The sequence below is a fragment of the Rosa rugosa genome, chromosome 4 (assembly GCF_958449725.1).
Source record: "Rosa rugosa chromosome 4, drRosRugo1.1, whole genome shotgun sequence".
In the NCBI taxonomy this organism is placed as follows: Eukaryota; Viridiplantae; Streptophyta; class Magnoliopsida; order Rosales; family Rosaceae; genus Rosa; species Rosa rugosa.
Genome location: NC_084823.1, coordinates 41,754,658 through 41,780,412, shown reverse-complemented (window position 1 = coordinate 41,780,412; position 25,755 = coordinate 41,754,658). Strand labels below are relative to the sequence as shown.

At 37.4% G+C, this 25,755-nt stretch overlaps 4 protein-coding genes and 1 non-coding gene across 7 annotated transcripts; all 5 read right to left on the bottom strand.

The window, feature by feature from the left end:
* Nucleotides 1–739: 739 nt before the first annotated feature.
* On the bottom strand, nucleotides 740–3,658 carry LOC133744086 (uncharacterized). Of its 2 annotated transcripts, XR_009863362.1 has the most exons (5): nucleotides 3,232–3,658; nucleotides 2,734–2,870; nucleotides 2,279–2,396; nucleotides 1,617–1,725; nucleotides 740–1,534 (listed from the first exon to the last, which is right to left on the bottom strand). XR_009863362.1 is itself a non-coding variant. In XM_062172218.1 (4 exons), exons 3-4 carry the CDS (start codon nucleotides 1,713–1,715, stop codon nucleotides 983–985), a joined length of 651 nt encoding a protein of 216 aa, XP_062028202.1. In that variant the 5' UTR covers nucleotides 1,716–1,725; nucleotides 2,279–2,396; nucleotides 2,734–3,656; the 3' UTR covers nucleotides 740–982. The 2 variants fall into 2 exon arrangements, 1 of the variants encoding a protein (XP_062028202.1); XM_062172218.1 differs by having other exon boundaries at nucleotides 2,734–3,656.
* A 1,449-nt stretch (nucleotides 3,659–5,107) lies between these two features.
* LOC133706959 (flavonoid 3'-monooxygenase CYP75B137-like) lies at nucleotides 5,108–8,205 on the bottom strand. Its single transcript, XM_062132505.1, has 2 exons — nucleotides 6,854–8,205; nucleotides 5,108–5,957 (listed from the first exon to the last, which is right to left on the bottom strand). The coding sequence occupies exons 1-2, from the start codon at nucleotides 7,772–7,774 to the stop codon at nucleotides 5,337–5,339; spliced, it is 1,542 nt and encodes a 513-aa protein (XP_061988489.1). The 5' UTR covers nucleotides 7,775–8,205; the 3' UTR covers nucleotides 5,108–5,336.
* A 1,444-nt stretch (nucleotides 8,206–9,649) lies between these two features.
* LOC133706929 (uncharacterized) lies at nucleotides 9,650–13,581 on the bottom strand. 2 transcript variants are annotated; one of them, XM_062132480.1, is made up of 4 exons: nucleotides 13,423–13,581; nucleotides 11,527–12,202; nucleotides 10,528–11,448; nucleotides 9,650–10,181 (listed from the first exon to the last, which is right to left on the bottom strand). In XM_062132480.1, the coding sequence occupies exons 2-4, from the start codon at nucleotides 12,197–12,199 to the stop codon at nucleotides 9,820–9,822; spliced, it is 1,956 nt and encodes a 651-aa protein (XP_061988464.1). In that variant the 5' UTR covers nucleotides 12,200–12,202; nucleotides 13,423–13,581; the 3' UTR covers nucleotides 9,650–9,819. The 2 variants fall into 2 exon arrangements, with proteins under 2 accessions (XP_061988464.1, XP_061988463.1); XM_062132479.1 differs by having other exon boundaries at nucleotides 10,528–12,202.
* A 585-nt stretch (nucleotides 13,582–14,166) lies between these two features.
* On the bottom strand, nucleotides 14,167–17,246 carry LOC133746411 (uncharacterized). The gene is made up of 2 exons (XM_062174598.1): nucleotides 17,097–17,246; nucleotides 14,167–15,152 (listed from the first exon to the last, which is right to left on the bottom strand). The coding sequence occupies exon 2, from the start codon at nucleotides 15,117–15,119 to the stop codon at nucleotides 14,574–14,576; it is 546 nt and encodes a 181-aa protein (XP_062030582.1). The 5' UTR covers nucleotides 15,120–15,152; nucleotides 17,097–17,246; the 3' UTR covers nucleotides 14,167–14,573.
* A 6,730-nt stretch (nucleotides 17,247–23,976) lies between these two features.
* Nucleotides 23,977–24,095, bottom strand: LOC133707601 (5S ribosomal RNA). Its single transcript, XR_009845214.1, has one exon. It is a non-coding gene; the product is annotated as a 5S ribosomal RNA (ribosomal RNA).
* Between the last annotated feature and the right edge of the window lie 1,660 nt (nucleotides 24,096–25,755).

Below are 25,755 nucleotides of genomic sequence, written 5' to 3'. Positions count from 1 at the left end.
GAAATGCATGCAATCCTGATGGCTGTGAAAGAAACTGACACAGTTCTTAATTTTTCCCGATTACAGCAGTAATTTGTGTTGGGTTTCCAGCCCATGAGTCTTTCCTAAGACAATTGTCTTAGAGTATGAGAATTGTTTACCCAGTAGGTTTTGGATTCCTACTGATAAATGGAGTTCCAATGAGGAATAAAAATCCTTATTGATGTAGGATTACTTGTAATCCTTGTTGATTAAAGAGAAGGAGAAGGCATAATTCCCTACCACCAATAGGAATAGGTTTCCTAATCGGTGAAGAAAGTTGATATCCTTATGGCTATATAAGGAGGGGTTCTGCTATTAGTTTTCACTACACCAAATATAGGCTTTAGAGACAGCCACAAAACGTCTCTAGAAATATATTAGTGACTAAAATACACTTAAATTTGTCTCTAATAGAAGGAGTGACAAATTAGACTTTCGTCCCTATAGGTTGCGTCTCTAAAACCTATTAGAGACACTTAGATAAAAAGTTCCGTCTCTATTACTTATTCACTGCCACATGGACAATAACTGCCAATGACAATTTAAGGTGTCTCTATTACTTTTAGAGACAGAAGAAATATTTTATTTAATATATTTTTTATTAGAATATTTGATATTATTAATAATAGAATCCATCTATTATTAACCACCAGTACACCAGTTCGATTGGCATTGGAAAGAAACAGTGAATCCATCTATAACTAACGACGTATATAAATTATATATATAAATTTTTTCTGGACAACAAAATATAATATAAATTTATTTCCTGTTCAACAAATCTTTACTGATGCAACTTAAAATCAAGTCTATAAAATACTTGTTACTAAAAAAGTCACAAATTCATCTAGTCAAATGCCTATCAATTAGCATCTAATGATCAATAAGGGAAATAATAAAAGTCTATTGCTCAGATCCACGAGAGCTTTGATTTGATGAAGCTCTAAGCTGGTTCAACAAATCAGTTTCTTGGACACTTGTATCTCCCATAAGCAATCCAGTTAGTCCAGTGGTAGGATAAGCATGTTGAGGCTGATAAGGCATTTGAGGATAGATCTGCGGTTGAGGCCAGTACATTTGACGAGGATAAGAAGGCATCTGGAAGGATGGTTGCTGCAAAGGCTGAGAAGATTGTTGTGAAGGTGGAGTAGATTGCTGGGATTGCATCATTTGCTTTAACATTGCCAATTCTTGTTGGGTTTGCAAGAGTCGTTCCTGAGTTTGAACTTGCTGCACCTGTGCTTGCTCTTGTTGTTGTTGGTACTTGGACTCTAACTCCATAAATTAATTGTGACTGCAAGTGAGCATAATGTCTTCCATGTGATCTGTGTGATGATGAGCTACCATCAATTTGAAGATAAGGCACCATATCAGGTATTACACCTAGTCCATAACCGCAAACTCTGTGACGTTTCTCAGGTCCCATCACTGCAACATATGCTCTTTCTCGCATCTCTGTAGTCTCATTACCTTCAACTGCTACAATTTCTGCCAACTTCTCTTGCATACCAGCCTATGAGAGAAAATACTTAACTTATTATGGGCTGGTTATATTTAGTGTGCAGCAGATTATGAAATATATAAACAAAGCTCACATGTGTCCGCTCAGCAACTTCATAAATCCAGGTTTTTTCTTTGTCATTCCGTGTATGCTTATCATAAAAAAAACTGAATAGGATCGGGCTCATGACCATGCTTCTTGAGCTAAACACGCAAAGCAGAAGGGAAATAATATCTAATCAAGTCTGATGCCATCATTTCAAACAATAAAGCAATATAATAGCATGTAAATAATATATTTCAGAAAATATTCAAACATATCATAACAAAAAATGCTCATTCCAAGGACACCACATCAATTTTGACCACAGTAACACACTAGAAAATGGGGTTCTAAACGTAAAAAAGTGCAAGAAAGACTAGCTTTAAAATACACAAGTCAATGTTCTCTATAAAGTTCTAAAGGCAGTTAATGTGATACAATCTATAAAAGTTGATCGTCAGGTCAAAGTTTATATTAATGTTTTAGCTATTGTTAAGATTTTATTGCTACTCTATCATATCTATTTCCTGTTTGGCAATGAACATTACATTTGATGCTTATAAATTTTGGAAGCTCATGGTAAAGTTGTAGAAAAGACAGAACCATTGGTTCTTTAATCCCTACAATGTCCTTCCACTTGATCCTAATAGTGCAAATTAAGCAATTATGAGATAAGCAAAGGTAAAGTATTAATAATTATATATATAAAATTACCTCCAGGTTCAGTTATGACAGAAGGTTATCTATGCTTCAATGTTACTCAAACTGTCTATTGTTCTCCAGATTCAAGCTGCAGTTTTTGCTCTTTGTAACAGCAGGGATCTTCCTTGGCCTGAGGAGAACAAAAAGATAAAAGAAGAGGATGTTGGTTGTAGTCAATGTTAGGTTTCAGGTGATGTAATTGGACAATAGAGTGAATTAATAGACATATATAATTAACTTTGAAAGTTCACTTGAGCAATATTTTCACTGTATTTATTAAACTATTCTTCTTGGATCAGAGTACAATGTATTTTTTTTTCCTCTTTATGTAGAAGGCATAGCACAAACATAGCCCCAAATATAGCATACTTAGAGTAATATAAGAACAATTTTGATAGCTACACTATGGGGTTTGTGATCAGAGTAATCCAGCCATGCATAAGCCATAAACGGAAAAATGAACTAACCGCGGTGAGCTTTCCAGCACCAAAGTTTTCTTAATGACGGCTCTCGGCAGCACAGAACAGTTGAAGGAAGAGTCGGTGAAGCGAACCGAGGGCTAATCAAAGTCGCTGGAAACAGCTCCAACTCTCTACTGTACACTCTACACATGATATTATCACTTGCAAATGGTAAGCCAATGACTCAAATGGAGCACCAAGTCAAAACTATTACAAAAGAATAAAGAATAAACGAACCAGAACCTTGAATTTGACATATATATACACTTATTATGTGTGTATAATATATGTATATATCAATCCAACAAGTAACATTCATCCATATATATATAAAAGAGGACAGAGTGTGTGTCTTCAGTAACCATCCCAAAACATAAGACTGAGAATTGAAGATTAAGTAAAACAAGCGGTCAATAGTAGACTAAGGGCAATTGACATCATCTTAGAGAACTAGAATCTTCATGTAATGCAAATTGCATTGTAAACTCTAGTTTGTTATCTGACCCTCGATGGCGTTGGTGGCTCTCGCTCAAGCAGTGACATTTGAAGCTGTTCTCATCGCGGCATTGCTTCTCGCACGTATAGCAGTCCCACCGGAGCTTCTGAAGTCCCATGTCTTTGGGCGTGAGGAAATCGTTCTTCCCCTTGGTGATGGTTCACGGAGATTGTGGTTGGATTTTGGTTTGGGAGAAATTGGGAATGGAAATCTTAACCCTAAGATTGGATTTTTAGGGGAAGGTGAAAGGCGCAATCTTTGCTAGAGAAAACGTTGGGAACAGAGCAGGGCATAAAATTTGGAGTCGGAAGAAGTTGCCGGGTATGAAAGATTGACCGGAAGATAAGTATCGGAGAGAGAGGAAGATTAAGTGCACTTATAAGGTAGAGACTAACTTGGTTCGGTGACAGCCACAAGGGTAATCTCCATGTAAACTCAATCAACCATAAAATATATATTTACATACAAGAAGACAAAGACAAAATGTATATATTAAACACACCACATACAAACAGCCAAAGCCCACAAACTGGACAAAGGCATGAAACCTTTGAAGTACGTCCTAAACCCTAAAAACACAATATTCCAAACATAATTCAAGCCTAAGAATCAAAATTCAAGCATAAAAGTCTAGGTCATTGTAAAATTTACGATTCAATGCAAAAGCAAAAACACGATAACCCAACCCAATCAAAATTCATTCAACAAAGCAATAAAAAAGCATAGATTCACTCATCGTAATAACAAGTCTAAGATGAAAATAGACATACACTGTATTCGTTTATAGTGGTTGAGTTCGTCTAAATTGCCTCCTTCAGCTCCAATCGCACGAATGATGCCAGAGGTGAAGAGTTTAGCAGTTTTTGGAGTTTATCAAATAGGACGTGAAGCAGAAAAGAAGTGATTGAGGAGGTGAAGAGAGAAAAAATAGGTGTATTATTTATTTTATTCTCTTTTATTTATTAAAAATATATAGTGAGAGACTTATCCGTCTCTATTAGTAAAAATTTGATAAACTAGCGCTAAATATATTTTAGGCTACAAAAATTTTAGATCCAAAATTTTTAATTTGGCGCCAAATCAATTAGAGAGGATCCATTCCGTCTCTATTACTATTAGAAACAAATTTCTATTTGTCTCTATTAATATTAGAGACACACAATAAAAATTTGTCTCTAATAAAAACAGTAGAGACAATTTTATTAATTTGTCTCTGGCATTCGTCTCTAAAGCCTATATTTGGTGTAGTGTTTGCATCACAGAGACAGAGAGCAAAGTGTATTCCATTCTCGGAGTTAGAGAGTGAGAGAGGGCAAAGAAGAGAGAGATAGGAAGAGAAGAGAGAGTCCTTGTTTTCTTATTCTTTCTGGTTGTACCCATTATAAATATAGTGGAAGATCATTTTTTCTACCCGGTGGACGTCGGCAAAAGTTTTGCTGAACCACCTTAAATCTGTGTTCTTGTGCTCGTACCTCTGTGGTTGTTTCTCTTGGTGTGCTGTGCCTATTTGTGTTTTTCGACTTCACATATTGACCGATTCTCAACAATTTGCAAGTCAAGCTTGGTGACGAAGAGTTCTATTTGTACTGAGAAGAGGACATCTTGGGCACTCTCCATGACTGAGTTATTAGGTATTATATTTTGAAGGAATATGCTGTTTAGCAGTAATGTTCAGAGACCAAGGATTTGTTGTCACCCACCCTTATATTTATTGAGTTCTCAAGTTTCGAATATAATCTTGTAAGTGCATGATAGGCAAGTTGTTTTGTAAGAACAACATAACTCATCGGATGTATGGCAAAAGTATACTATTTAAGAACAATACTTGAGCTTGAATTAGACATAGCAAACTCCGAGCAACGGAGGAAGCGGTTTACATTCATAGACAAAAAAAGTCTTATCTTTTGATCTTATTCACAATCTTTATATATAATGGATCTCTACTCCCAAAAGAAGATTACAATGCAACATAAATTATGATTAATTTGACTATGTTCTCAAGGATAAATACGAGTATCTCATCGAACCTTTGTGTGCCTAACAGAAGTTGATATCAGAGAGCATTAGTTCATGATATTTTCACCTAATGATTATCAACAACGCACCTTGTCGGCTACTCATAGAGTGCTGGATCTGACAACCTTGGAGTTGGGATGGCAACCAAAGGTATCTTCTTCTTCAATACAATACCAAACTTCTCCGAAAGATCCAACTTCTCTCCCTGTGGCAGTTTCCAATCAAAAGAATGCAGCAGTGTAGCAAGAGAATGCATCACCATCCTCTCAGCCATTGCTATCCCTGCACATATTCTTCTTCCAGACCCAAAAGGAAAATACTTGAAGTCACTCCCACTGTAATCCCATTTACTATCCAAGAATCTAGTTGGATCAAACTCCAATGGGTTTTCCCAACTAGAAGGGTCTCTATGTATAGCCCAAACATTAACAAAAATCCTAGACCCCTTTGGAATGGTATAGCCTCCCACAGTGCATGTCTCACTTGGGCAATGTGGGACTAATAGAGGCAGGACTGGGTGCAAGCGCAGTGTTTCTTTCATCACTGCATATAAGTACGGTAGCTTGTGAATGTGAGACTCTTCTACAATGCTGTTTTTGCCAACTACAGCTTCTAATTCTTGCTGGACTTTTTGCAACACTTCTGGTTTGTTCATAACTTCCGACATTGCAAATTCAATTGTGTTGGAGGATGTGTCCGTCCCGCCCACAACCATATCCTGTACACAACAAGATTGAAACAACAATGTTAAAGTGCTGATCGATTCATATGAAATCAGATGCCAAAATTAAGAAAAAGATGGATGCTTGAGGCCACTGAAACAAAGGGCAGCCATGGTTAGGTTAATTTGTTGTCAGGTACTTAGGTTATCAGTTACAAGCATGAGCATTAACAATTAGCTTTTTCAGCTCACTCCCAAAATGCAACCTACTATATGCAAATTTTAGAGAAAACGATCAGAAAAGTTGTATGTTCATGTATATTACGAACCATTCTTCCAAACCACAAATACATAATTACTTCTACTTATTCTTTTTTTATTAAGAAGCTTAAAGAGGAGTAACATCATATTGAAGATTAGACTGCAACCATGCCATGAAGAAACATCAGAACAATATGTGCCGCCATATTGCTCTCGAAATATAATTGCATACTTATTCTTGTACAATAGTTACTTATTCTAGTCCCATCACTTGTTTTCGATTCTTCACTTTCTTAATTTTTTGAGATATTATGAGGATAATTATAATCTAGGGTCGGAGAATTTACATGAATAGAAATTAAATTTATTAATTTTCTTAAACAAATAACATTTAGCTTTGTGTTTCGTGATAATTTGAAAATTGAATAAAAAAATCTAAATCATGTACCATGTGCTATCAAATCTCTAAAATAAAGATAATACATCTAATGCTATCAAATCTCCAACAAAAAAACCAAATTTTGGAGAATCTTGAACCACATGCTCCCTATCTTATGTCCCTCTCATGTCCAGAATATGTTGAAACTTGAAGCACGTACTTGAGTTAAGTACAAAACTACGTTATCACAATCCCCCACAAATAGAATAAACAAAAAGGCATAATCTTCAGGTGGAAGTTAAACACGACGTACCATAAGCAAGGCTTTGAGGTGAGTCATAGTAAACGGCGTCTTGGAATCTCCCTCCTCTTTTAACCGCAGTAAAAAAGTCAAAAAATCTTTACTCCCCTCCTCCTTCGCGCCTTCCTTCTCCATCCTCAGCCGTTGATCTATCACTCTCTCGAATATCGCGTCGAACCTCTTCCCTAAGCCCTCCATCTGCTTGAACACGCCTTGCAAGTCAAACCGGGCCAAACCCGGATAGAAGTCCGACACGTTCGGCTTCACCAGCAGCTCCGTCATCTCCCCCACCACTTGCCGGAACTCCGCCCCGAGCCCCGCGCCCTCGTCCTGCACCGTCCGGCCCCACAGCATGTTCGTGATCACGTTCATCACCGTCAGGAACATCTGCTCGCCCACGTCCACCGGCGACCCGGCCCGACCGTAGAAGAACCCGACCGTTCGCCGGACCTGCTTCCGCCGCAGCTCGTGGACCGAGTCGAGCGTGGTGTTGCTGAGCATCTTGAGCACGCAGACCTTCCGCAGCATCCGCCACTCCGGGCCGTACGGGGTCCACACGATGTCGGATCCTCCGTACGAGGCGGCCCGGCCGGCGGCGGGGACGTCGCGGTTGGCGAAGGTGACGTCATGGTCCTTGAGGACCTCGCGGGCGACGGAGGGGGAGGTGACGACGATGCAGAGCTTGGTGCCGAGGCGGAGCTTGTAGATTGGGCCGTAGGTGTGGGCCAGGCCCGCGAAGTAAGAGTGGAGCTCCGGGTCCAGAGAGAGAAGGTTCCCGACCAATGGGAGAGGGCGTGGACCCGGCGGCAGCGGCGAGTTAGAGTCTGAACTCTTGAAGTAGAGCCACGCGTACCAAAGGACAACGAGGGAGAGCGTGATCACCACGCTCCAAGGTCCGCTGCTTCCGGAATCGGATTCCGACCAGAATTCCATGACTAAAAAGTGAACTAGGGAGGGGGATGTCTGGAGTAGACAAATTAACGTGATGTGAGAGAGGGTGAGAGTGAGAGGGCCTCACATTATATTTATTAGAATTAACGTGAGAGTGGTCGATAGGTGGTTGATTCGTTGTGTGGCTATGGGATCTATCTAGTTGTGTTAAAGTTTGGCGCTTAGCTTCTTGCGGCGTTGGTTAGTTTGGCCGGCAGGGCAGAAGAAAACGATAGTGAATCGCATACTATTGTTTCTTATGGGATGAAATAGATACCGGACGTCGAGGTTGTTACTGGGAGCTAGTTAAGTTGAGGGTAAGACTGCTCACTCAGGAATCAGGATAGCATTGCAGATTTGCAGGCTTGTTTATGTACTCATTCTGTAGCATTTAGTGGCAACCAGTAATGCATAGGTCCTATTTTTTCTTACGAGCTTTCTTTGTAGGATAGGTAAATTGTGATTTTGTTGGTTATTTAAATCTCACTAATATCATGATGAGATAAGCGAGATGAGAAAAAAATTATTATTTCTATCAAAAACAATTAGGTTTGAAATTTAAGAAGCAAGGACAGCCGTTTGAATTTTTATTATTTTTAGCCAAAAGTTTAATATTGTGACACTAGCTTTTTCGTTACGATGCCGACGAGCATTTAAAATATTGGATCATACTTTTAACTTTCCAGTTTGGCCTTCTTTAATTATTCATCAGTTTACCAGAGAATATTTTGAAGCAAATAAGATTACACATGCTAAACCTTCACAACAGGTGGCTCAACTGTGTTGGCATTTTCCGCCTCAGGATTGGCTCAAGTTAAATGTTGATGGCAGTTTGCATAAAACTACTGGGATTATATGTGCTGGAGGAGCCCTTCAGAATGATAAGGGTGAATGGATGAATGGGTTTTCTGCTAAGTTGGGCAGTGGTCAAGTTGTTGAAGCTGAACTTTGGGGGCTTCTGAAAGGAATGGAAATGGCTTGGCAGAATGGTTGTCGACAGTTGAAAATAGAAATGGATTCACTTGTTGCGGTCAAGTTGGTTCTCTCTCCTATTGATCATCTCCACCCTCTTTATAGTATTGTGGCAAGTTGTCAAGAGTTTTTGAGTAGGGATTGGAATGTGTCCCTTACCCATGTTTACGGAGAGTGTAATTCAGTGGCTGATTTGTTAGTAAATATTGGGCATGGTTATGAGCCTGGCTGCGAATTCTTTAGCTCCCCTCCTGCTGCTGTCGTGCCTCTTTTGGAAGCTGATCTATTGGGCTTGTCTAAGCCAAGATTAATTGTGATTTAGGTTTTGTCATTAGCCTTCGGGCATCCTTGTAATCAAAAAAAAAATAAGCTCAAGTCAAAAGGCATCTTAGAGTGTCGCCGATCGAATCATTGCTTTAGGCCTTAGGTATTGATGGATGATGGAGTTTCAAATTAGGAATGGTTACTACTCTTTTCTCGCCTAGCTTTGTTTCATAGGGTCTGAAAGGTCAAGGTGGGCTTCTTGTTTAATTTGTAATCAGAAGGCCTTGTTAAGCTTGTTAAGCTGTCTGCGAGTCTCTATCATCCCTAACATACAGTAATTCTATATTGCATGCTCGCTTCACTTCTAGCATCGTCATTGAGTGTGACATAAACCTTTCACTAAGGCCACGTTCGGTGTGCTTTGTGCCTTCAACTGTATTAAATAAGTCGATAGGATTGGATTTGAATTGATTGTATCGGATTACAATCAATATTGTCAGTGTTTTTTTTTTAAAGGATCTCGTCAGTGTTTGGTGTAGAAGGATTTCTAAAAGAATAATTGGAAGTATAAAAATTTAAAAGAAAAATTAAAAATTCCATCGGCCCCGTTTGTTTGAAGCCGACAACGGAGCTTATGGCAAAAATGGCAAACAATCTAGATAATCTCATCATATCCTTCACGCTATACAATTCCATATCAGTCTCATTAGATCATTTACTGTTACAATTCCAGATGAATCAATAGAGATTAGCCAACTTTATACATCAAGTCAACCCCTAATTACAACTCTATACAATTTTACTTTCTTGTTTTACAATTCAGAGAGTACCTCTACATTCAAGGGTAAGCTATCCAATAATGAATCATCCAAAATTGGGGCAGGAGATTCCAACTCAGTAGGCCATTCAGAGCTGACATCTATTTCATCGAATACGATGGGTTTACATTTCCCATCTCTATTTTGAGAAATGGACTGCAACCAAAGATTGCAATGAACAAAAACCAAGTCATTGAATTTTTCCGGCTCTGTTCTGCTGTGCTTCTTGGCATGTATGCTCTCAAAGGTGCTCCAGTTCCAACAGCACCAGTGGGAACTGCAAGGCTGGCTTAATATCCTTAGTGCATATCTCTGGAGTGTCGGGACCTCGTAACCATATCCTGCCCACCAGTCGCCTACAAATGAAATGATATCATCTTAGACAAAAACACAAGGTTTTAATGCTCATACATACCAACATAATAAAACTGGAGATGCTGTCCTAAGGTAAATGATTATGAAAGAAAGACCATCAATCACTCTTCCGGGGCCAGCACATATGTTTGATATAAGTGGCCAGAACTGTTTTATTTTCTAACTTCTATATCTTGTTAACACTTGAATTTTCTTCTGGCCAAACACGTTATCTAGTGTTAAGTGATGAAACTGCATTATCTTGATAATTTTGTTAAATTGATGCATGCAACTGTAATCGTGTATTTCTTTTCCCTCCGTTTTTATAATAGCTACAACTTTACGTACCTGGGGCATTCAATGTCCTTCCCATGATTGCGAAATCAGTGCCAAGAGCGCCTTGTGCAGTAACATACACAGGATGCTCTTTAGTTATTTCCATTCTATCTTCATGAGTGGTAGCCATCTTTAACATAGTTTCTTGAAACCCATTTCTCATCCTTGAATCAATCTTGAAATTTGGATTATAGAAAAGAGAAGGATTAAGAGATGCTGCCGCTGCATGCAAGGACGATTGTAGCTGCATACTCCATCTCCGATCAATTATATCCCAAAGTGGCATATATTTCTCTTCAATACCCTTGTAATGTGTCTTTATTGCAATCTTTGCCCTCTCTATTCCTTCGTATATGTAGCCCATAGCTGGCATGTCCCCATCGACAATTCTAAGGATTTTAAGCAGTGGTTCAGCAATGGTCACAGCTTCTTGTGCATGCTTCCAAAACCTCTCTACATACAACAAGGACTTAACAGCTTGGGCTTCAGGGTGTCTACTTGACGCTGAAGATAACCATTCTGTATGAGAAAACATGTGCTTTAAATTGTCCTCCTGAATCACGATCGACCTCAAGTTGAGGAAATTTGTCACAAATCTAGTAATTTTTGGCCTGATCAACTCCCTTCCACCAGCAAATTTTCTCATCATATTCAAAGTCCATCCATGACTGCATATGAAGTTTGTGATGGTCCTTGCCTCTTCCAGAACCGTGCACACCCACTCTTGTTTACCAATATCCTCCAACATTTTATTAAAGCAATAAGAAGCACAAGGAGACCAAAACAAGGAATTGTACTTGGCCATAAGAAGACTTCCTGCATAAACATAACTGGAAGAAGTGTCCGTTATAACTTGGACAACATTTTCAACACCAACTTCCAAGACAACAGACTCGAGCAGCTCAAACAAGTACGGAGCATCATCTTCATGACCTGATAAATCAACAGACTTCAGAAACAGGGTCCCCTTGGGGTATGTAACTGAGAATATGACAAGTGACTTGTTCCTACCATCAGACCAGCTCTCACATAAGATAGTGCAACCTGTTTCTTTCCATTCATTTCTATATTTCTTGTAGCAATCATGTATATCACTTTTCACTTTTTCCAACAGAGTGGATCTCAGTACTTCATAGCTCGGGGCTTTGTAATTCCTCCCACAGTCTGCTACAGCATCCACCATTTCCCGATAATATACGGACCTAGCAGCGCTAAATGGAATAGAATTGTGGAAGAAAAACACAGCAACTCTTTTATCAGCAAGATCCTGCTTTTGCTTTTGAACATCGTCCACTGGTTGCTGTGAAGTTGGTGAAGGACATAGGAATAACAAAGATGGGCAGGTGCTTCCATTCTGTCCATTAGAGGCATAGTTAGGATGGAAGTCACCACTAGCAGAAGAGCTATTTTGTTGACCATTGGCTAGAGCTGCTTTATCCACTTTCAGTTTCTTGGGAGTTTTCTGTTTCTTGGGAGTTTCTAATATACTTAAAATGCGATCTCGCACATCAGTTGGGACTTCTGTGCAGGGGACTATATCTTTGTTTTTTATTTGAGCTAAATGAAACTTCATCCTGTATACCCCTCCACTAAACTCCCGTTGACAATAATTACACCTAACCTTCTGCTTTGTTGCATCGACAAGGACACAGTGCTCCCAACAGGCATCTCTTCCTCGAACCATAATCTTTGACCAGTTAAAAAAATCAATGATTATTATTTGCCATTTAAATCAAACAAATGGTACAAGAAAGTGTGGTAACTGTCAAAAAGCACTAGTTAGATGTAAGACTAGAAGACAACAATTGGTTTGAACTTGCATGGAAATCTAATAGAGTATTCGAGCTGTTGGCTAGTTATGCATTTCTGGCTCCAGTTATAATCTAATATGTAACGAGAGTCTTAGTTCCTGGTATCTAAACCTCCGATCTTCATTCCACACATCGTTTATGTTTGCTAGGTCAAGTGTGGGGGATGCACCTATCTGCCTCTCCACATTCCGCATAAGGCTCAACAAAGGGATTGGCTTGACAAAATAATGTTTGTTCTTTAGCAGCTGAAGTTTTAGGGTCATTCTACAACAATAGCATCCACTTCCGACACTTACTTAGCCTTCAAACTGCGTTTCACTTGTGAAAAAGTGCACCTAAACATGCTTAATCAATCAGACTACACATTTTAACCAAAGGTCTCACTAACTTTACAATTTCATACCTCCTTCCCACTATCAGAGTATTAACTAAATCAAAAAAGATATACCTTCATAGAAACAATACACTAATTGAAAATCGCGGAAAGAAAGTATATCTTTGCAACTTGATAAGCAACTAAGAGACGAATTCCCCATGGAAAACTCCCCATTTCTAAGCTGTACTCGGTCAAGCAACACAAAACAATGCCCGTTACACCTGCATGGTCTAATAAACCCTTCTTGTATCACTATGATTACTAATGTCTAACTACTTAAGATCTCTCCCAAAATATGACCCCTGTACTTCACTACAAGCATTACCAGATATCATAGGCAACATACAACCTCTAGTTTCCGACTTCAAATCCTATGGCACATACTTAACTTTGAAGGGTGTCCAATCACAAATGACCAATCCAAAGGTAAAAAGACAGAGCCTACAAGTGTTTTCACTCTTCCACTGCAAATGGGTTCTACTATTTTAGCTTTTTCTTCTCCATTTTAGTTATCTTCCTCTTTGTGTTAATTTCCCAGTAGCCCACAAAACTATCACCTCTAAATAACCAGCTCATGCATTTGTAGCAATGAAAAATTGCATCACTAAGTGAAAATTACAGAGCTTAAGAAACTACTGCTTAATTGGGTACTGAGTTGTGCTATTACTACGAATGTGGTCGAGGAGTTTGAGCTTAGAAAGAGAGAAAGAGAAAGGGTACCTGGTTTACTTGCTTTTTCGGGAGCTCGGAGACAAATCAAAGGCGTCAGAATCTGCAAAGTGGATCGGCGATTTTGGAGGGAAGGACGGAGGCAAGTGGCGAGGAAATGGAAAAGCACGGTGATATTTTTGTGCTCCTCGCTGGGGATAGTACCGAGGAAAAGGCAACATCCTTTGCACGTGATTTGCTCGTGACTTACTTAGATTACCCTAACCAATTTGAGGAAGACATATACGTGTCATGACTGTGGCATTGCTATCAACTATTTGATTTAGTGACACAAATTATTTTTTATTTGTAAGTAAAAGATTTAGAGAATTCACCATATGAATTAATAATAAAAATCATATCGATAGTTGCTATAGAATAATAAAAATCATATTGAGTCATCCTTGATCATTGTTTGCAAAATTCGAATTCTCATTGAAAAATTGACTTGGGTGTAACTGGAACTCATTTATATGTTTGAAAAGATGAGCAGTTTCTTTTCTCATAGTAAGGAAGAATCATCTGTATCTATAATGCCATACAAGAACCTAGTTGGTTCAGTACATTTTCTTTCTCATTTCCATCATCACTTCACCTACTTATTTAAAACAAATATTCACCCTTGTCATGATGATGGAGAGAGTGGAAGGAAGCACAACAAAGCTCAAGTGGCCAGCATCTAAGTGCGTTTTGGAAAAATCACGGAGTGAATCTGAATAATCGGTTTCAGCTTGTATTGCAAGTCCAAAGGATTGGTTTAAGGCAAAGGTTTCACACATCAATTGGACAATAGGACTGCATCTGTGGTTCCTCACATCACAAATGTGCCTCTTCCAACCCAGTTCACCAATGAAAATCAGTTGACGTTAGGATACAAAAGATTAGCAATAACGAGTCCGGCAGATTGCATCAGACAGTGAGTGCTAACAGGATAACTTCCAACTTTTGATAGTGTGAACAATTCCACTTGCACTCGTGAATTTAAAAAACAGTTCAGCCACGTAAAGTTCAAGACTTTGACAGTGCAATTCTAGCGACAGTATGAGAACACTGCAAGCAATCCAAAAATGGGGATACCAATTAATTGGTTTATTTTCCGCTACAAAAATCTTGGAAATCAGCTTGCACTCGCGTATATGACCAGAAAAATCCCTCTAAAGCATTTACTTGTTTCCCGAACTGACCTGCTGCCTAACTTTTCGAGCACAATCTGCATAACTGTTAACAAGACCAGCACACTTGAGAGGATCCTCCTTCCCATGCTCCTTGTAGCAATCCACGCAAGCATCTTTCTCAGCTAAGCAAGGCATAGGCTTCTGGTATGGGAGCTTGAACTCCTTGTCACGAAGCTCCTTTGCTCTTTGTGTCACCTCCTGTGCCAAGTTCTCCTCCTGCTTCTTCAAACGCTCCACGACTTTCTCACTCTGTTGGAGAACAGATCTGATTGCGTCCAAGTCTGCATTGGTAGACTGTGAAGGAGGGGGTACGGGCATGTATAGAGGAGGCTGGAGAGGCCATCCTTTAGCACCTGACCCTTTGAATGGTTCAGAATCAACAGAAACCGTCTTCTGGCTTATTTTCGGTTGGGGCTGCTGAGGCTCTCGGGGTACCTTAGGTTTAGTTCTTCTGGTTTTCTTCTTTGATTTCTCAGTGTCATCAGCAAGCTTATTAACCAAATTGGCGCTAATCTGAATACTAAAATCACCCATGGTAGAACCGCTCTAGGCTTTCTGATAAGATACCTGGAAAATTCATGGAGCAGGCTTAGAGCATAAAAAAAATAACAATAAATAAAAGTATCATTGGTTCAAAGTTTGGATACTAATGATCACTTTTTAGGAGAACAAGAAATGAAAAGCTGCAAGCCTGTCTTAAGAGAATAATCGTAAAGCAAAATATCCATGTTGCTACAAACTGCAAATTTGAGAGTTGATTTGCGCGAGAAATCGGAAAGGAAATCAACAATCAAAATTACAAACAACAAGCAATTACACTTCAGCCTGTGAAGATAGCAAGAAATTTGGTTGAATGAGGGGAATCAAGGAACCATAATAGGATAGGGTATTCGTTCTTGAACTTTACAAATCTGAAAACATTAAATCTAATATAGCAAATTACTGATAGACTGGTTATCGGATTTTACATATTTAGGTTGGGTCAGGCAGCTCACTGATCTCATTACTCCAAAACTTTCAATAGTCAATAGAGTCACAAATCATATAATCTTTTATGGCACTGTATCTATCTTTACTTCATGCATTCTAAAGGAAGTGGCAGCTGACAAAATAAGCACCCCCATCTCTTGGACAAACTCCAAAAGTCAAGTGTGTGCGCGCAAAAATTATGAAGGAACATCATTGTGAATGATTTTTACTTTTGAACTTGCATGTACAACTCTATCACTGTAATTTAACGAAGCACTCAACCTTCACGAAATATGCAGGATGAATTCTGATATTCAAATTCACCATAAACTAAAGCAGAAAGCATTCAACAGATTTCAATTGTTTATAGCTTCACTGGAATGGCAGATCTATTACAGTATAAACCATGGAGCTAAATATTAGGAGTTCCTCTAAAGTTTTGTAAAAATAACATCTTTCCAAGCTCTTGCAACCCTAAGTTGAAAGGTTCTACATCTATCCTGCTTGTTACACAGATTACATTGCTTGCTAAAGTTTGAAAAACTCTGTGTTCAAATGATCTGATAAGAGGTATTAAAGATATCAATGTCAAGTTAAAGTAACATTAAACTCATTGAGAGTGTAAATAAGCATAGTTCTGCAGTGAAAAAGAAAAGAGCATAAGAGTGCCAAACATTAGAAATAAAGACATATGAGAACTCAGACCAAAAAAGAAAGCAGAAAAAAAAAAGATATATAAAACAGAACTTAAATTATGGAATCAAGAAAGACGATAAATGTAAAAGACACTCATTTGAGCGGACAATTTCGTTTTTCCTTTCCAGAATTGAAAGAGAAAGGCATGTATATACATGTATAAAAGATGTAAGAGTTACAGTTTGATGAGTACCATCATGTAAGCATGGAGAATAATAATGCAGTTGAGATACAAAGGGGGAAAAAATCAACTTAGTATTGCAACTTTTGTGGACTACTACTAACCAATCCCTCTTCTCATGTATTTTCTCGAAAATAGAAAACATCTCTTTTGTGGTGTAAATTTGCACCGATAACTTGCAACCTTATGAAGAAAACCGTGGACCGAAATGACTTTTTCCAATCTAATGGATTGCGTAAGTATGTCAACTCTTGCTGCCAGCCTCCCTCAGCATTGCCTCAAACAAGGAAACTAATGTACTACATTCTCATGGTGCCAATAAGCCTATCAGGATTATGACCACAGTAGCACCTAAATTATCAACACGGTTTTCATGAATGCTAAAATCTAATTTCTTCTGGCAGCCGAAACCAACAAACCACAATTTTGGTGAACCAGGAAGAACCCTAAGAAGACATTATTTCCAAAACCCCAAACCAAACTAACTAAATTCACAGCTATAAACAAATCTCACAGCATCTAATTCATGATTATACGAATTGCAGTTAGTTATAGAGAGATACATATATATTTCATACAACCCTAATAGAACAATCCCATAGTGGAATTGAGACGAAACCCTAATCGATCGATCTGTAAGAAGAATCGCGAACCAGATGGCTAACCTGGCTCTCTGCGCCGGGAAGGAATAGAACGAAGGATGCTCTCTATAGGCTTTTTGGGCCGAACTCTGTTCTGCTCGGTATGGGCATCGGCGAAAGAGACTTGCAGAGAGAGAGAGAGAGAGAGAGAGAGTAAAAGAGTGTAGGTGGAGGTGTAAATAGAGGTTAAATTCGGGGAGGAACTGTAAATACCTTTAACTTTTGAGCGGGCAGCATGGCATAGATTTGGGCCTTCAATTTGCAGCCCAACAACTCCACTCTTGATTTGGTGTTTGATTCTGTTATTTGAGCCTTAGAAACACAAAACAAAAAAAAAAAAAAAAAAAAACTTCAGTCAATTAGTCCAATATTAACTTTATAATTAAGAGAAAAATGCAAAAATAAATGCAGTAACGACCATCGGCAACCCATTGCACCTCCATCACCGACGATTTACGCCCCCAATTGCCGTCCTGCCTTTCGCACATCCGGCCACAGTTCTGTCAGACGGAAGAGTGGTTGTACAGTGGGAGTCTTTGCAGCACTACTAATATAGAGAAAACATAATTCTCTATAGATTTGGAGTATTGCATAAGGTCTTTGTTTCTATTTGAAATATAAGATTTTTTTTTTTTTTATGTTATGAAGTATATATTTAAATATAGAAATTTTGTCTCTTACAAATTATATTTAGATTTATTTCGCAAGTAAGCACTCACATTAGTGAGCATCTCTAAAAGTAGCTAATACTAAAATATAACTAGTACTGCTCCAGCAAAATACCTAAATTCCAAGTTTTTTTTTTATACCTAAATTCCAAGTTTTTTTTTTTTTTTTTTTTGTTAAAAGATGATCAAAAGATTTCACTCCTACTCCTATGGTGACTCGTACCCAGGACCTGGATCCTAGGTAGTGGGTGCTCTAACCACTGAACTAACACCATTGGACCTGGATTCATGTGTTTACTATCATATATAGTTATTGGAATAGATGTAGGTCCTACCTCATTATCAGAAATCGATTCCTAAATAACCCTGTGGGAGTAGTCAACCATTTTCACATGCAATTATGACAAATAACCAGCTATGAATGAGGATATAAATGCGGTCTTGACTGCGGCTATGAATACGATAATCATTGCAGCTTTAAATACAGAGGCGATTACAGCAATAAGTGCACAATGATTACAATCATAAGTGTTGTAATGATGATAGCCATAAGTGCGGTATATGACGACCATAAGTGCGGCAACGATGACGACTTGCCGACCAAGTAAGCGTTCACCTATAAATAGAGGGCTCGACGGCCAGGTAATGCATCTCATTCTTATTCCTTCTACTACACTCGACTTAGACAGTTACAAACTTAAGCATAGGAGGCTTTTATGCAAATACCCCCATTTCCTCTTCTAGCCGACAGTCAAACTCCAAGTCAACTCTCAAATGAAGCTTCTCGATCATTAATGGTCAGTTCCCGCTCCGGTCCGCATTCATTGGTGAGCCAAAATTCTCTACAGAATGTTTTGTCACCAACAAACCTTTAATTTGATAACCAAGGGGGGGATGGATATGATTTAGGAATGATTCTCATACCGATTATTTCCTTCTCTCATTCCAGTTGTCTCTGATTAATTTATGATTTTTTTCATTTTAAGTAAGTAAACGTGTTATTTTGTAACAAAACATTCGTATTATGAAAAGGAAATACTACTTAATCAACAGCTAATAAATGAAAACCAGTATTAAACACTTGGATTGGTTTGGAAAACAATCGGGAGATAAAGGGAAACAATTAACTCACATTAGGTGAGTAATAAAATTAGAACCCAATTCAGGTATTTCCCATCAATTGTTAGACTCACAGTTTTGCATCTATATATCTATAGCATCATTACTCGAAATTACAATCCTTCTCTCTGCAAACTATCACTGAGAAAACAATTACTTACTGTTTTTACTTTGGATAAGAACATCTAACTCTATCACAACTGAAAAGAAATAGGTATAAACTCTTACACTTTGTTGTGAAGGATTTGCTATGGAAGTTGAAACCTACAGACTGTCACATTTTGTTGAACTCGATTGCTTTCAACTCTGGATGGTATACAAACATCAAAAGAGTTCACTACTAGCAAAATAACAACACACACGGATTTACTGTATTTAAAAGCCACAGATATCAGTGTGAAATAGAAATACTAACAGATAACCGTGTGCAATGAGCATAATTGGGCCCACAATAATTTATACAACAACAATATCAACGGAAATCCGTGTGAATAAACAACAGTAACAGATGTCTGTGTAAAAACTAAAACATTTTCACACAGTTATCTGTGTGATATCAAGAGAAATTTTAAATACACACCCCTAATCACTTAATACACATCCCTATTATTTTATATTTCAAATTAGATTTTATAGGTAGGTTAAATGACCAAAACAGACATCTATGCATTAGAAGAAGAAAAAAATAGTCATATTTTCCTTATATTATTCTATTTATGTATAAATAGTTAGATAAACACAACAAATTTCTATACATGGCCTCCCAATTTAATGAGAGTTTCTATTGGGACCTCCAAATCTGCTCACTTGACCTCACTCTATTATGAATTATTAAATTACATATATAACCTACTATAAAATGACTATTAAGGACAATAATTATACCAAAAAAATTGTTATATTTATTTTCTCTAGACTTTCCAATTCAATAATATTAGATTGCATTCTTTATTATTTTCTCTATCTATTTTCATTTTTCAATTTCACTACATACTCATTAAAGCATTCATATATATTTAATAAGAAATAAAACTATGATTAAGATAAAAATGTATGATATGCATATTGAACGCATATTGGTCAGGGAGAACAAAATAAATTGTATTATGACCTAAATCTAAATCTATCCATTATATTTGCAAAAAGAAGAAGAAGAAAAAACAGAGCTAGCAAATAAAATTAAATAAAAAAATATTTAAATAATTAATCATGAGGTATAGAAAATAGAGAAACATTCAGAAAAAATGATTAATTTTTTTTTTTTGCACAGCTAACAAAGAAAAAGTAAATAAAAAAATCACATAATAGTTCATGTTATTTTATTTTTATTAATTTTTAAAACTCAATACCTTGTGTTTGATTTTTTTTTTGTTGGATAAGAGATTTATGTTGTCTGATTAAGGAATGGAGATGTAATTAAGATTTATAGAGTAATTAAATCATTGAAATGACTAAGTTTTTTACTATAAAGATCTTAGTTTGTTTGTAAATTATATGAGTGAGGTTATTCGAGGAACTTTAGTGAGGTTTAATGAGTAAATTTAGTATTTGAAAATTTGATAGGAGGTGTAAAAAACATAGAGGTCAAGTGAGTAAATTTGGAGGTTCCAATAGAAAAACTCCAATTTAATACAAGAATAAAGTTAGAAACTATCTAATTTTATTTTTCCTTAAATAAATTGTAATTAAATGAGGTTAGAAACCATAATATTTAGAATTTCAAAATCAATGGCATTAAATATTTTTAAAACATATCGCTTTACTCCCATTTTTTAGTTAATTTCCTTTTTTTTTTCTAAGAGTTATGATTAATCAATTTATTTTCTAATATAAAACATCACAGGTGAAAAAAACTTGTAATTGTTAATTTATTTGGCCCCTCTAATGACAACTTTTTAGTTCCGCCACTATGGAGAAACTACTGGTATAGTTTTGGTTGAATGTTCAACTCATAATTTTATACTTGATTAACATGGTGTTTAGTGGATGAGAGTCAAATAACACAAAACCTATTTATATGCATCTATTTAAAAGGAATAATAATAAATCTTTATGGATTTCTCAATAACTAACACAAGTAATCAATATGGTCATTTACAAAACGTCAATATACTAGCATATACTAATCATATTAAATAGTAACCTTAATGTAGTCAAAAAGTAGGATATTTCATGATTTTTGAGATTAAGGGTATTTTAGGTACTTTGGGTTGTGTATTTAGTAAAATATTAGAACGAAAAATTAAATGGGTGGTGTATTAAGTATGGAGTGTGTATTAAGTAATTAGGGGTGTGTATTTAAAACTTCTCGAATATCAATTCACACTGATTTCTGTACGTATTATAAATTAATTTTGATTTCTGTACGTATTATAAATTAATTTAGGGCTAAATACTGATTACTACCCTATGGTTTAGGTCCAAAATCAATTCAGTCCCTGGACTTCTAATTTTATCAAAAACACCCCTACAGTTTCAATTTTGATCTAATAGGTCCAATCTGTTAGTCTTCCGATAATTGCGTCATTTAACTTGTTGACGTGGCTCATATATGACCTATGTTTTATGATGCGGTGTTAAGGCGGCATGCATAGTCAATTTAGGAGTGGGTCTCACTATTAGAAATCTATCAAATAAAAAGTTTTTCATCAAATAATCCAACTATAAGTTGAACTCATAGCAGAATATTAACGAATTGGACCTATTAGATCAAAATTGAAAGTACAGGGTGTTTTTGATGAAATTAGAAGTCCAGGGACTGAATTGATTTTGGACCTAAACCACAAGGTAGTAACCAGTATTTAGCCCATTAATTTATTTAGAAATTGTTAATTTTTTATGTTATGTGAATTATAGAGGGACGGATTTCCGTTACAATAAGTTTTTGGTACAGATTTCTATGTGAAATGAGTAACACACGAATATCTATGTGAAATTTTAACACGGAAATCCGTGTGAATAAATAACAGTAACAGATGTCTGTGTAAAAACCAAAACATTTTCACACTATTATCTGTGAAAATATCAATTCACATTGATTTCTGTACGTATTATAAATTGGTTTGTTTAGAAATCGTTAATTTTTTATGTTATGTGAATTATGGAGGGACGGATTTCCGTTACAATAAGTTTTTGGTACAGATCTGTGCGAAATGAATAACACATGAATATCTATGTGAAATGTTAACACGAATATCCGTGTGAAAAGAAAAATTAGCTACAGAAATCCGTGTGAAAAACTCTATTAGAGACAGAATTTTGTGTAAACAATCGAATGACAATTAATATGATAGTTATTAAATACCGAGGTAAATACACACGGATATCAGTTGCAAATGTGTATGTATTTCACACGGATTTCCGTGAGAATTCTACCAGATTTAGAATCCCGCTATCTTATTGCCACCTTTATGGCTTTTACCATTCATGTGGGAAATGGGAATAATACTTTTACCTCGTTTTCAAAGTGACTTAAAATATTGAGGATCAAGTTGATTGAAAACAAGGTCCGTTTCAATTCAAAAACCACAATAAGAATCATATGATTCAATCTTCCACTTTGCACGAATCATTCCTTATTTGAGACCAGACCAGAACACCCCATGACAGCACTTGATGAGGATTGATGAGATTTTTAGGTGTAGGGTCTCTCTCACCTTTTTTTTCTTTAAATACGTATATAAGTTCATTTTTTCTATATGTTATATAAATTATAAATTCAAATGTAAGATTATTCGAAAAAAATGTGTTTTGTCATTTACACGAGTTCAGAAGTCTATTGTATTATGGAGGACTCATACATAAATTATAGATTTCTTTTCTTTCTTTTTTTTTTTTTTTTTGGTCAATAATTGTATTAGAATATCCAAAGGATCAAGCAAAATACAAGAGGTACATAAGACCCAAGATAAAGAGGCACAAAAGGCCCCAGATAACAAAATACAAGAGGTACATGAGACCCCAGATAAAGAGGCACATAGGCCCAGATACAGAGGCACACAGGCCCAGCAAATGAGGCACACAGGCCCAGCAAACATTGAAATAAGAAAACCCTACAGAAATAGCTATCAAGCCCCAAGTGGAAGACATCTCCCTTCTGAGAACCCTACTGCCGCCGATTCCATGTCCTAGCTGGAAGAGAAATAGCCGCCATAGCACCATCTTGCCTCCTTCAACACCGGTTGGGACACACATAGGGCTCAAGAATGCCCATGAGACACCGAGTAACTTAGCAGTGTGTGTTTGCCGAAGCAATCGAGCCACACGCAAATGGGGAACGAATAAACCGCCAACGGGCGTTAGATCGTTTAGGGGTGGTGTAGAACGAAGCAAATCTGGAATCCATAGTGACCAATTCCATCCAAGAGGATATAGACTTATTAACAATAAAACAACGAGCACAAAGAAATTACTAAATACAGAACAACTACGAAGAACAAACCACCGACAAGGCCTAGAAACAGATGCGCGGCCTAACCACCACACTTCCGGAGGCGCTGTGGCACACCAAACCGGTTGGCAGCGCACGCCGCCGACACCACTCCGCTGCGCCATAGCCCCACATCGCCGTGCCGTAGCCTTGCACCGCCGCGCCGTAGCCCAGGGCAGCACCACCACCGCACCACATCGCCGACCACCCTGGAACCCGGAAGAAAGGAACAGAGCCTCACCCGGATCGACCCTGCCATGAGAGCTAGCTCCCATCCACCTCCCCGATCCCAGAACCAGTGGAGACGCCAGAACCCGCATCGAGCACAGATCCACCAACCCTGGGCCGCATCCCTGCCTAAAAGCCACGCCAATAGCCTGAGCCACCATCCCCTCCAGGACCGCCACTAGCCGGAGAAGAGGTGGGAAGGGAAAATAAGCTGCAAACAAAACAACAAAGGAACTGGGACTAGAAGCCCGACCAAGAGAGTGCTCCCCCGACTCTCAAGCCAGAGATCAGGATCCGGTTGGATCTAGATCTCGGCAAGAGAGAAGGGGGAGGATGGTTTCAGATCTACTTTCTCTCTCTAGTTTCTAGAGAGAAGGCAGAGCGAGTGTCTTTATTGTTGTGAATGTTGACACATCAATCTCCACTCTTTGATCTTTTCATTTGTTTTTAACTAAAAAGAGGGGTGCAACACGAGGACTTCCCAGGAGGTCACCCATCCTAGTACTGCTCTCGCCCAAGCAAGCTTAACTTCGGAGTTCTGATGGGATCCGGTGCATTATTGCTGGTATGATCGCACTTCTTTCATTCACATTGATAAAACTCTTAGTTTATATAGGAAGATAATCAAAATAATATGTTGAACTGTGAGATCCCATATCGCCTGGAGGAGAGGAGGTGATATGCCTTATATTTTTTAATTAGCTTGGTTTATGTGATGATTCATATAGTTTCACTGGCTTGTTTCCTAAGAAAATTATTCATATTGACATCATGATTATGCAAGTGATGGATATTATTCTTGTTAATCACCAAGTCGCTGAAATAATTAAAGGGATTAGATAGGTTGAATTTCAGGGCCAATCGTTAAGCAGGTACCTATATCTAAGTCATGATTATAAGATCAATCAATCTTAATTATGATGTTATATAATAAAGATGCATGTTCAGTCCAAATCATTCATCTCTTGTGGCAATTAATCATCGTTTTCATGATGTGTATCTTATTAATTTGGTAATTCAGTGACGACGTACTGGTAATTATATTTATTTTCTCGTACTAAGACTCATGGATCATCTAGATAGGACTCGATCAAATACGTACGTGCATTACAATAATAATATGATTATATGGTAATATAATGGGGCATTCGATCAATATTATAGCTAGCTAGGGCTAATTGTAACCAACAAAATTAGAGTTAATTGCTAAAGGGACTTTTAGCTAGAAGCCACAAATAACCAGTAAAGAACAAACTGGATAACTTAGTATTTAGTGTCTCCATGACCTAGCGAGCTAGGTAGCTACCTACCTGAGTATATCACTTTTCTCTCCTGGAAGATCAATAAAATGATGATAGGGTGACAAGTTTTGAAGGAGACTCCACTAATAGTGTGCATGCGCACCAAAGTATTGACATCTGGATCTTAACAATATTGTCAAGAATCTATAGCTAGCTAATTGAGTGGAAAGGTAGCACTACGAAGATTTCAGACTACGGCCGTCAAATCCCAATACCCAACTAATTTGTAGTCATATTGGGAACTGGCAACTGGCATGGTAAACATTAGCAATTTAACTTTTAGAATAAATATTAGCCCTAATTAAGAAGAAGAAAGAATACCCACCTCAATCCTAGCTTGCAAGGGTTTCACATTTCTCCGGGATGCATATCATCACTTCATTTCTTTTTGAAGAGATATCATCACTTCATTAATTGTTCGTGATGAATGTGTATAGTTTAGTTTAGATTTAAAAACTTGACTTGATGATGGCTGCAATTCAGAAACATTTTATTTTTTGAATTAAGTACGCCGATTAATTATCTACGTCAACTTAATTTTCTATTTTAATGTGATGATTCGGCTAAAAATTTTCCACATTCTAAAACCAGCACAACCACGTACGGTGGCAAAACCTCCACTAGCTAAGTAAAGCTACAACCATCATCACCGGTCCACTACCATATGCAAGGCAACCCCACCCACCATTGAAAGCTTGAAGCTCACAATGCAGTTTAAGATAACTTTTTTTTTTCTATATTTTTTAGATTACAATATGATAAATGTTGATGAGGGGGACCTATGTTATTATCCCATTTAAAAACAGAAGGGCCAACAATTTGATGATCCCTAATCTCTCAAGAAATGTAATCACAATAATTAAACCCTTGTCGTTTATTAATTTCACCAAAATAGATACATAGTTCATCTTTACTTTCTTTCGTATGAACAAAAAACC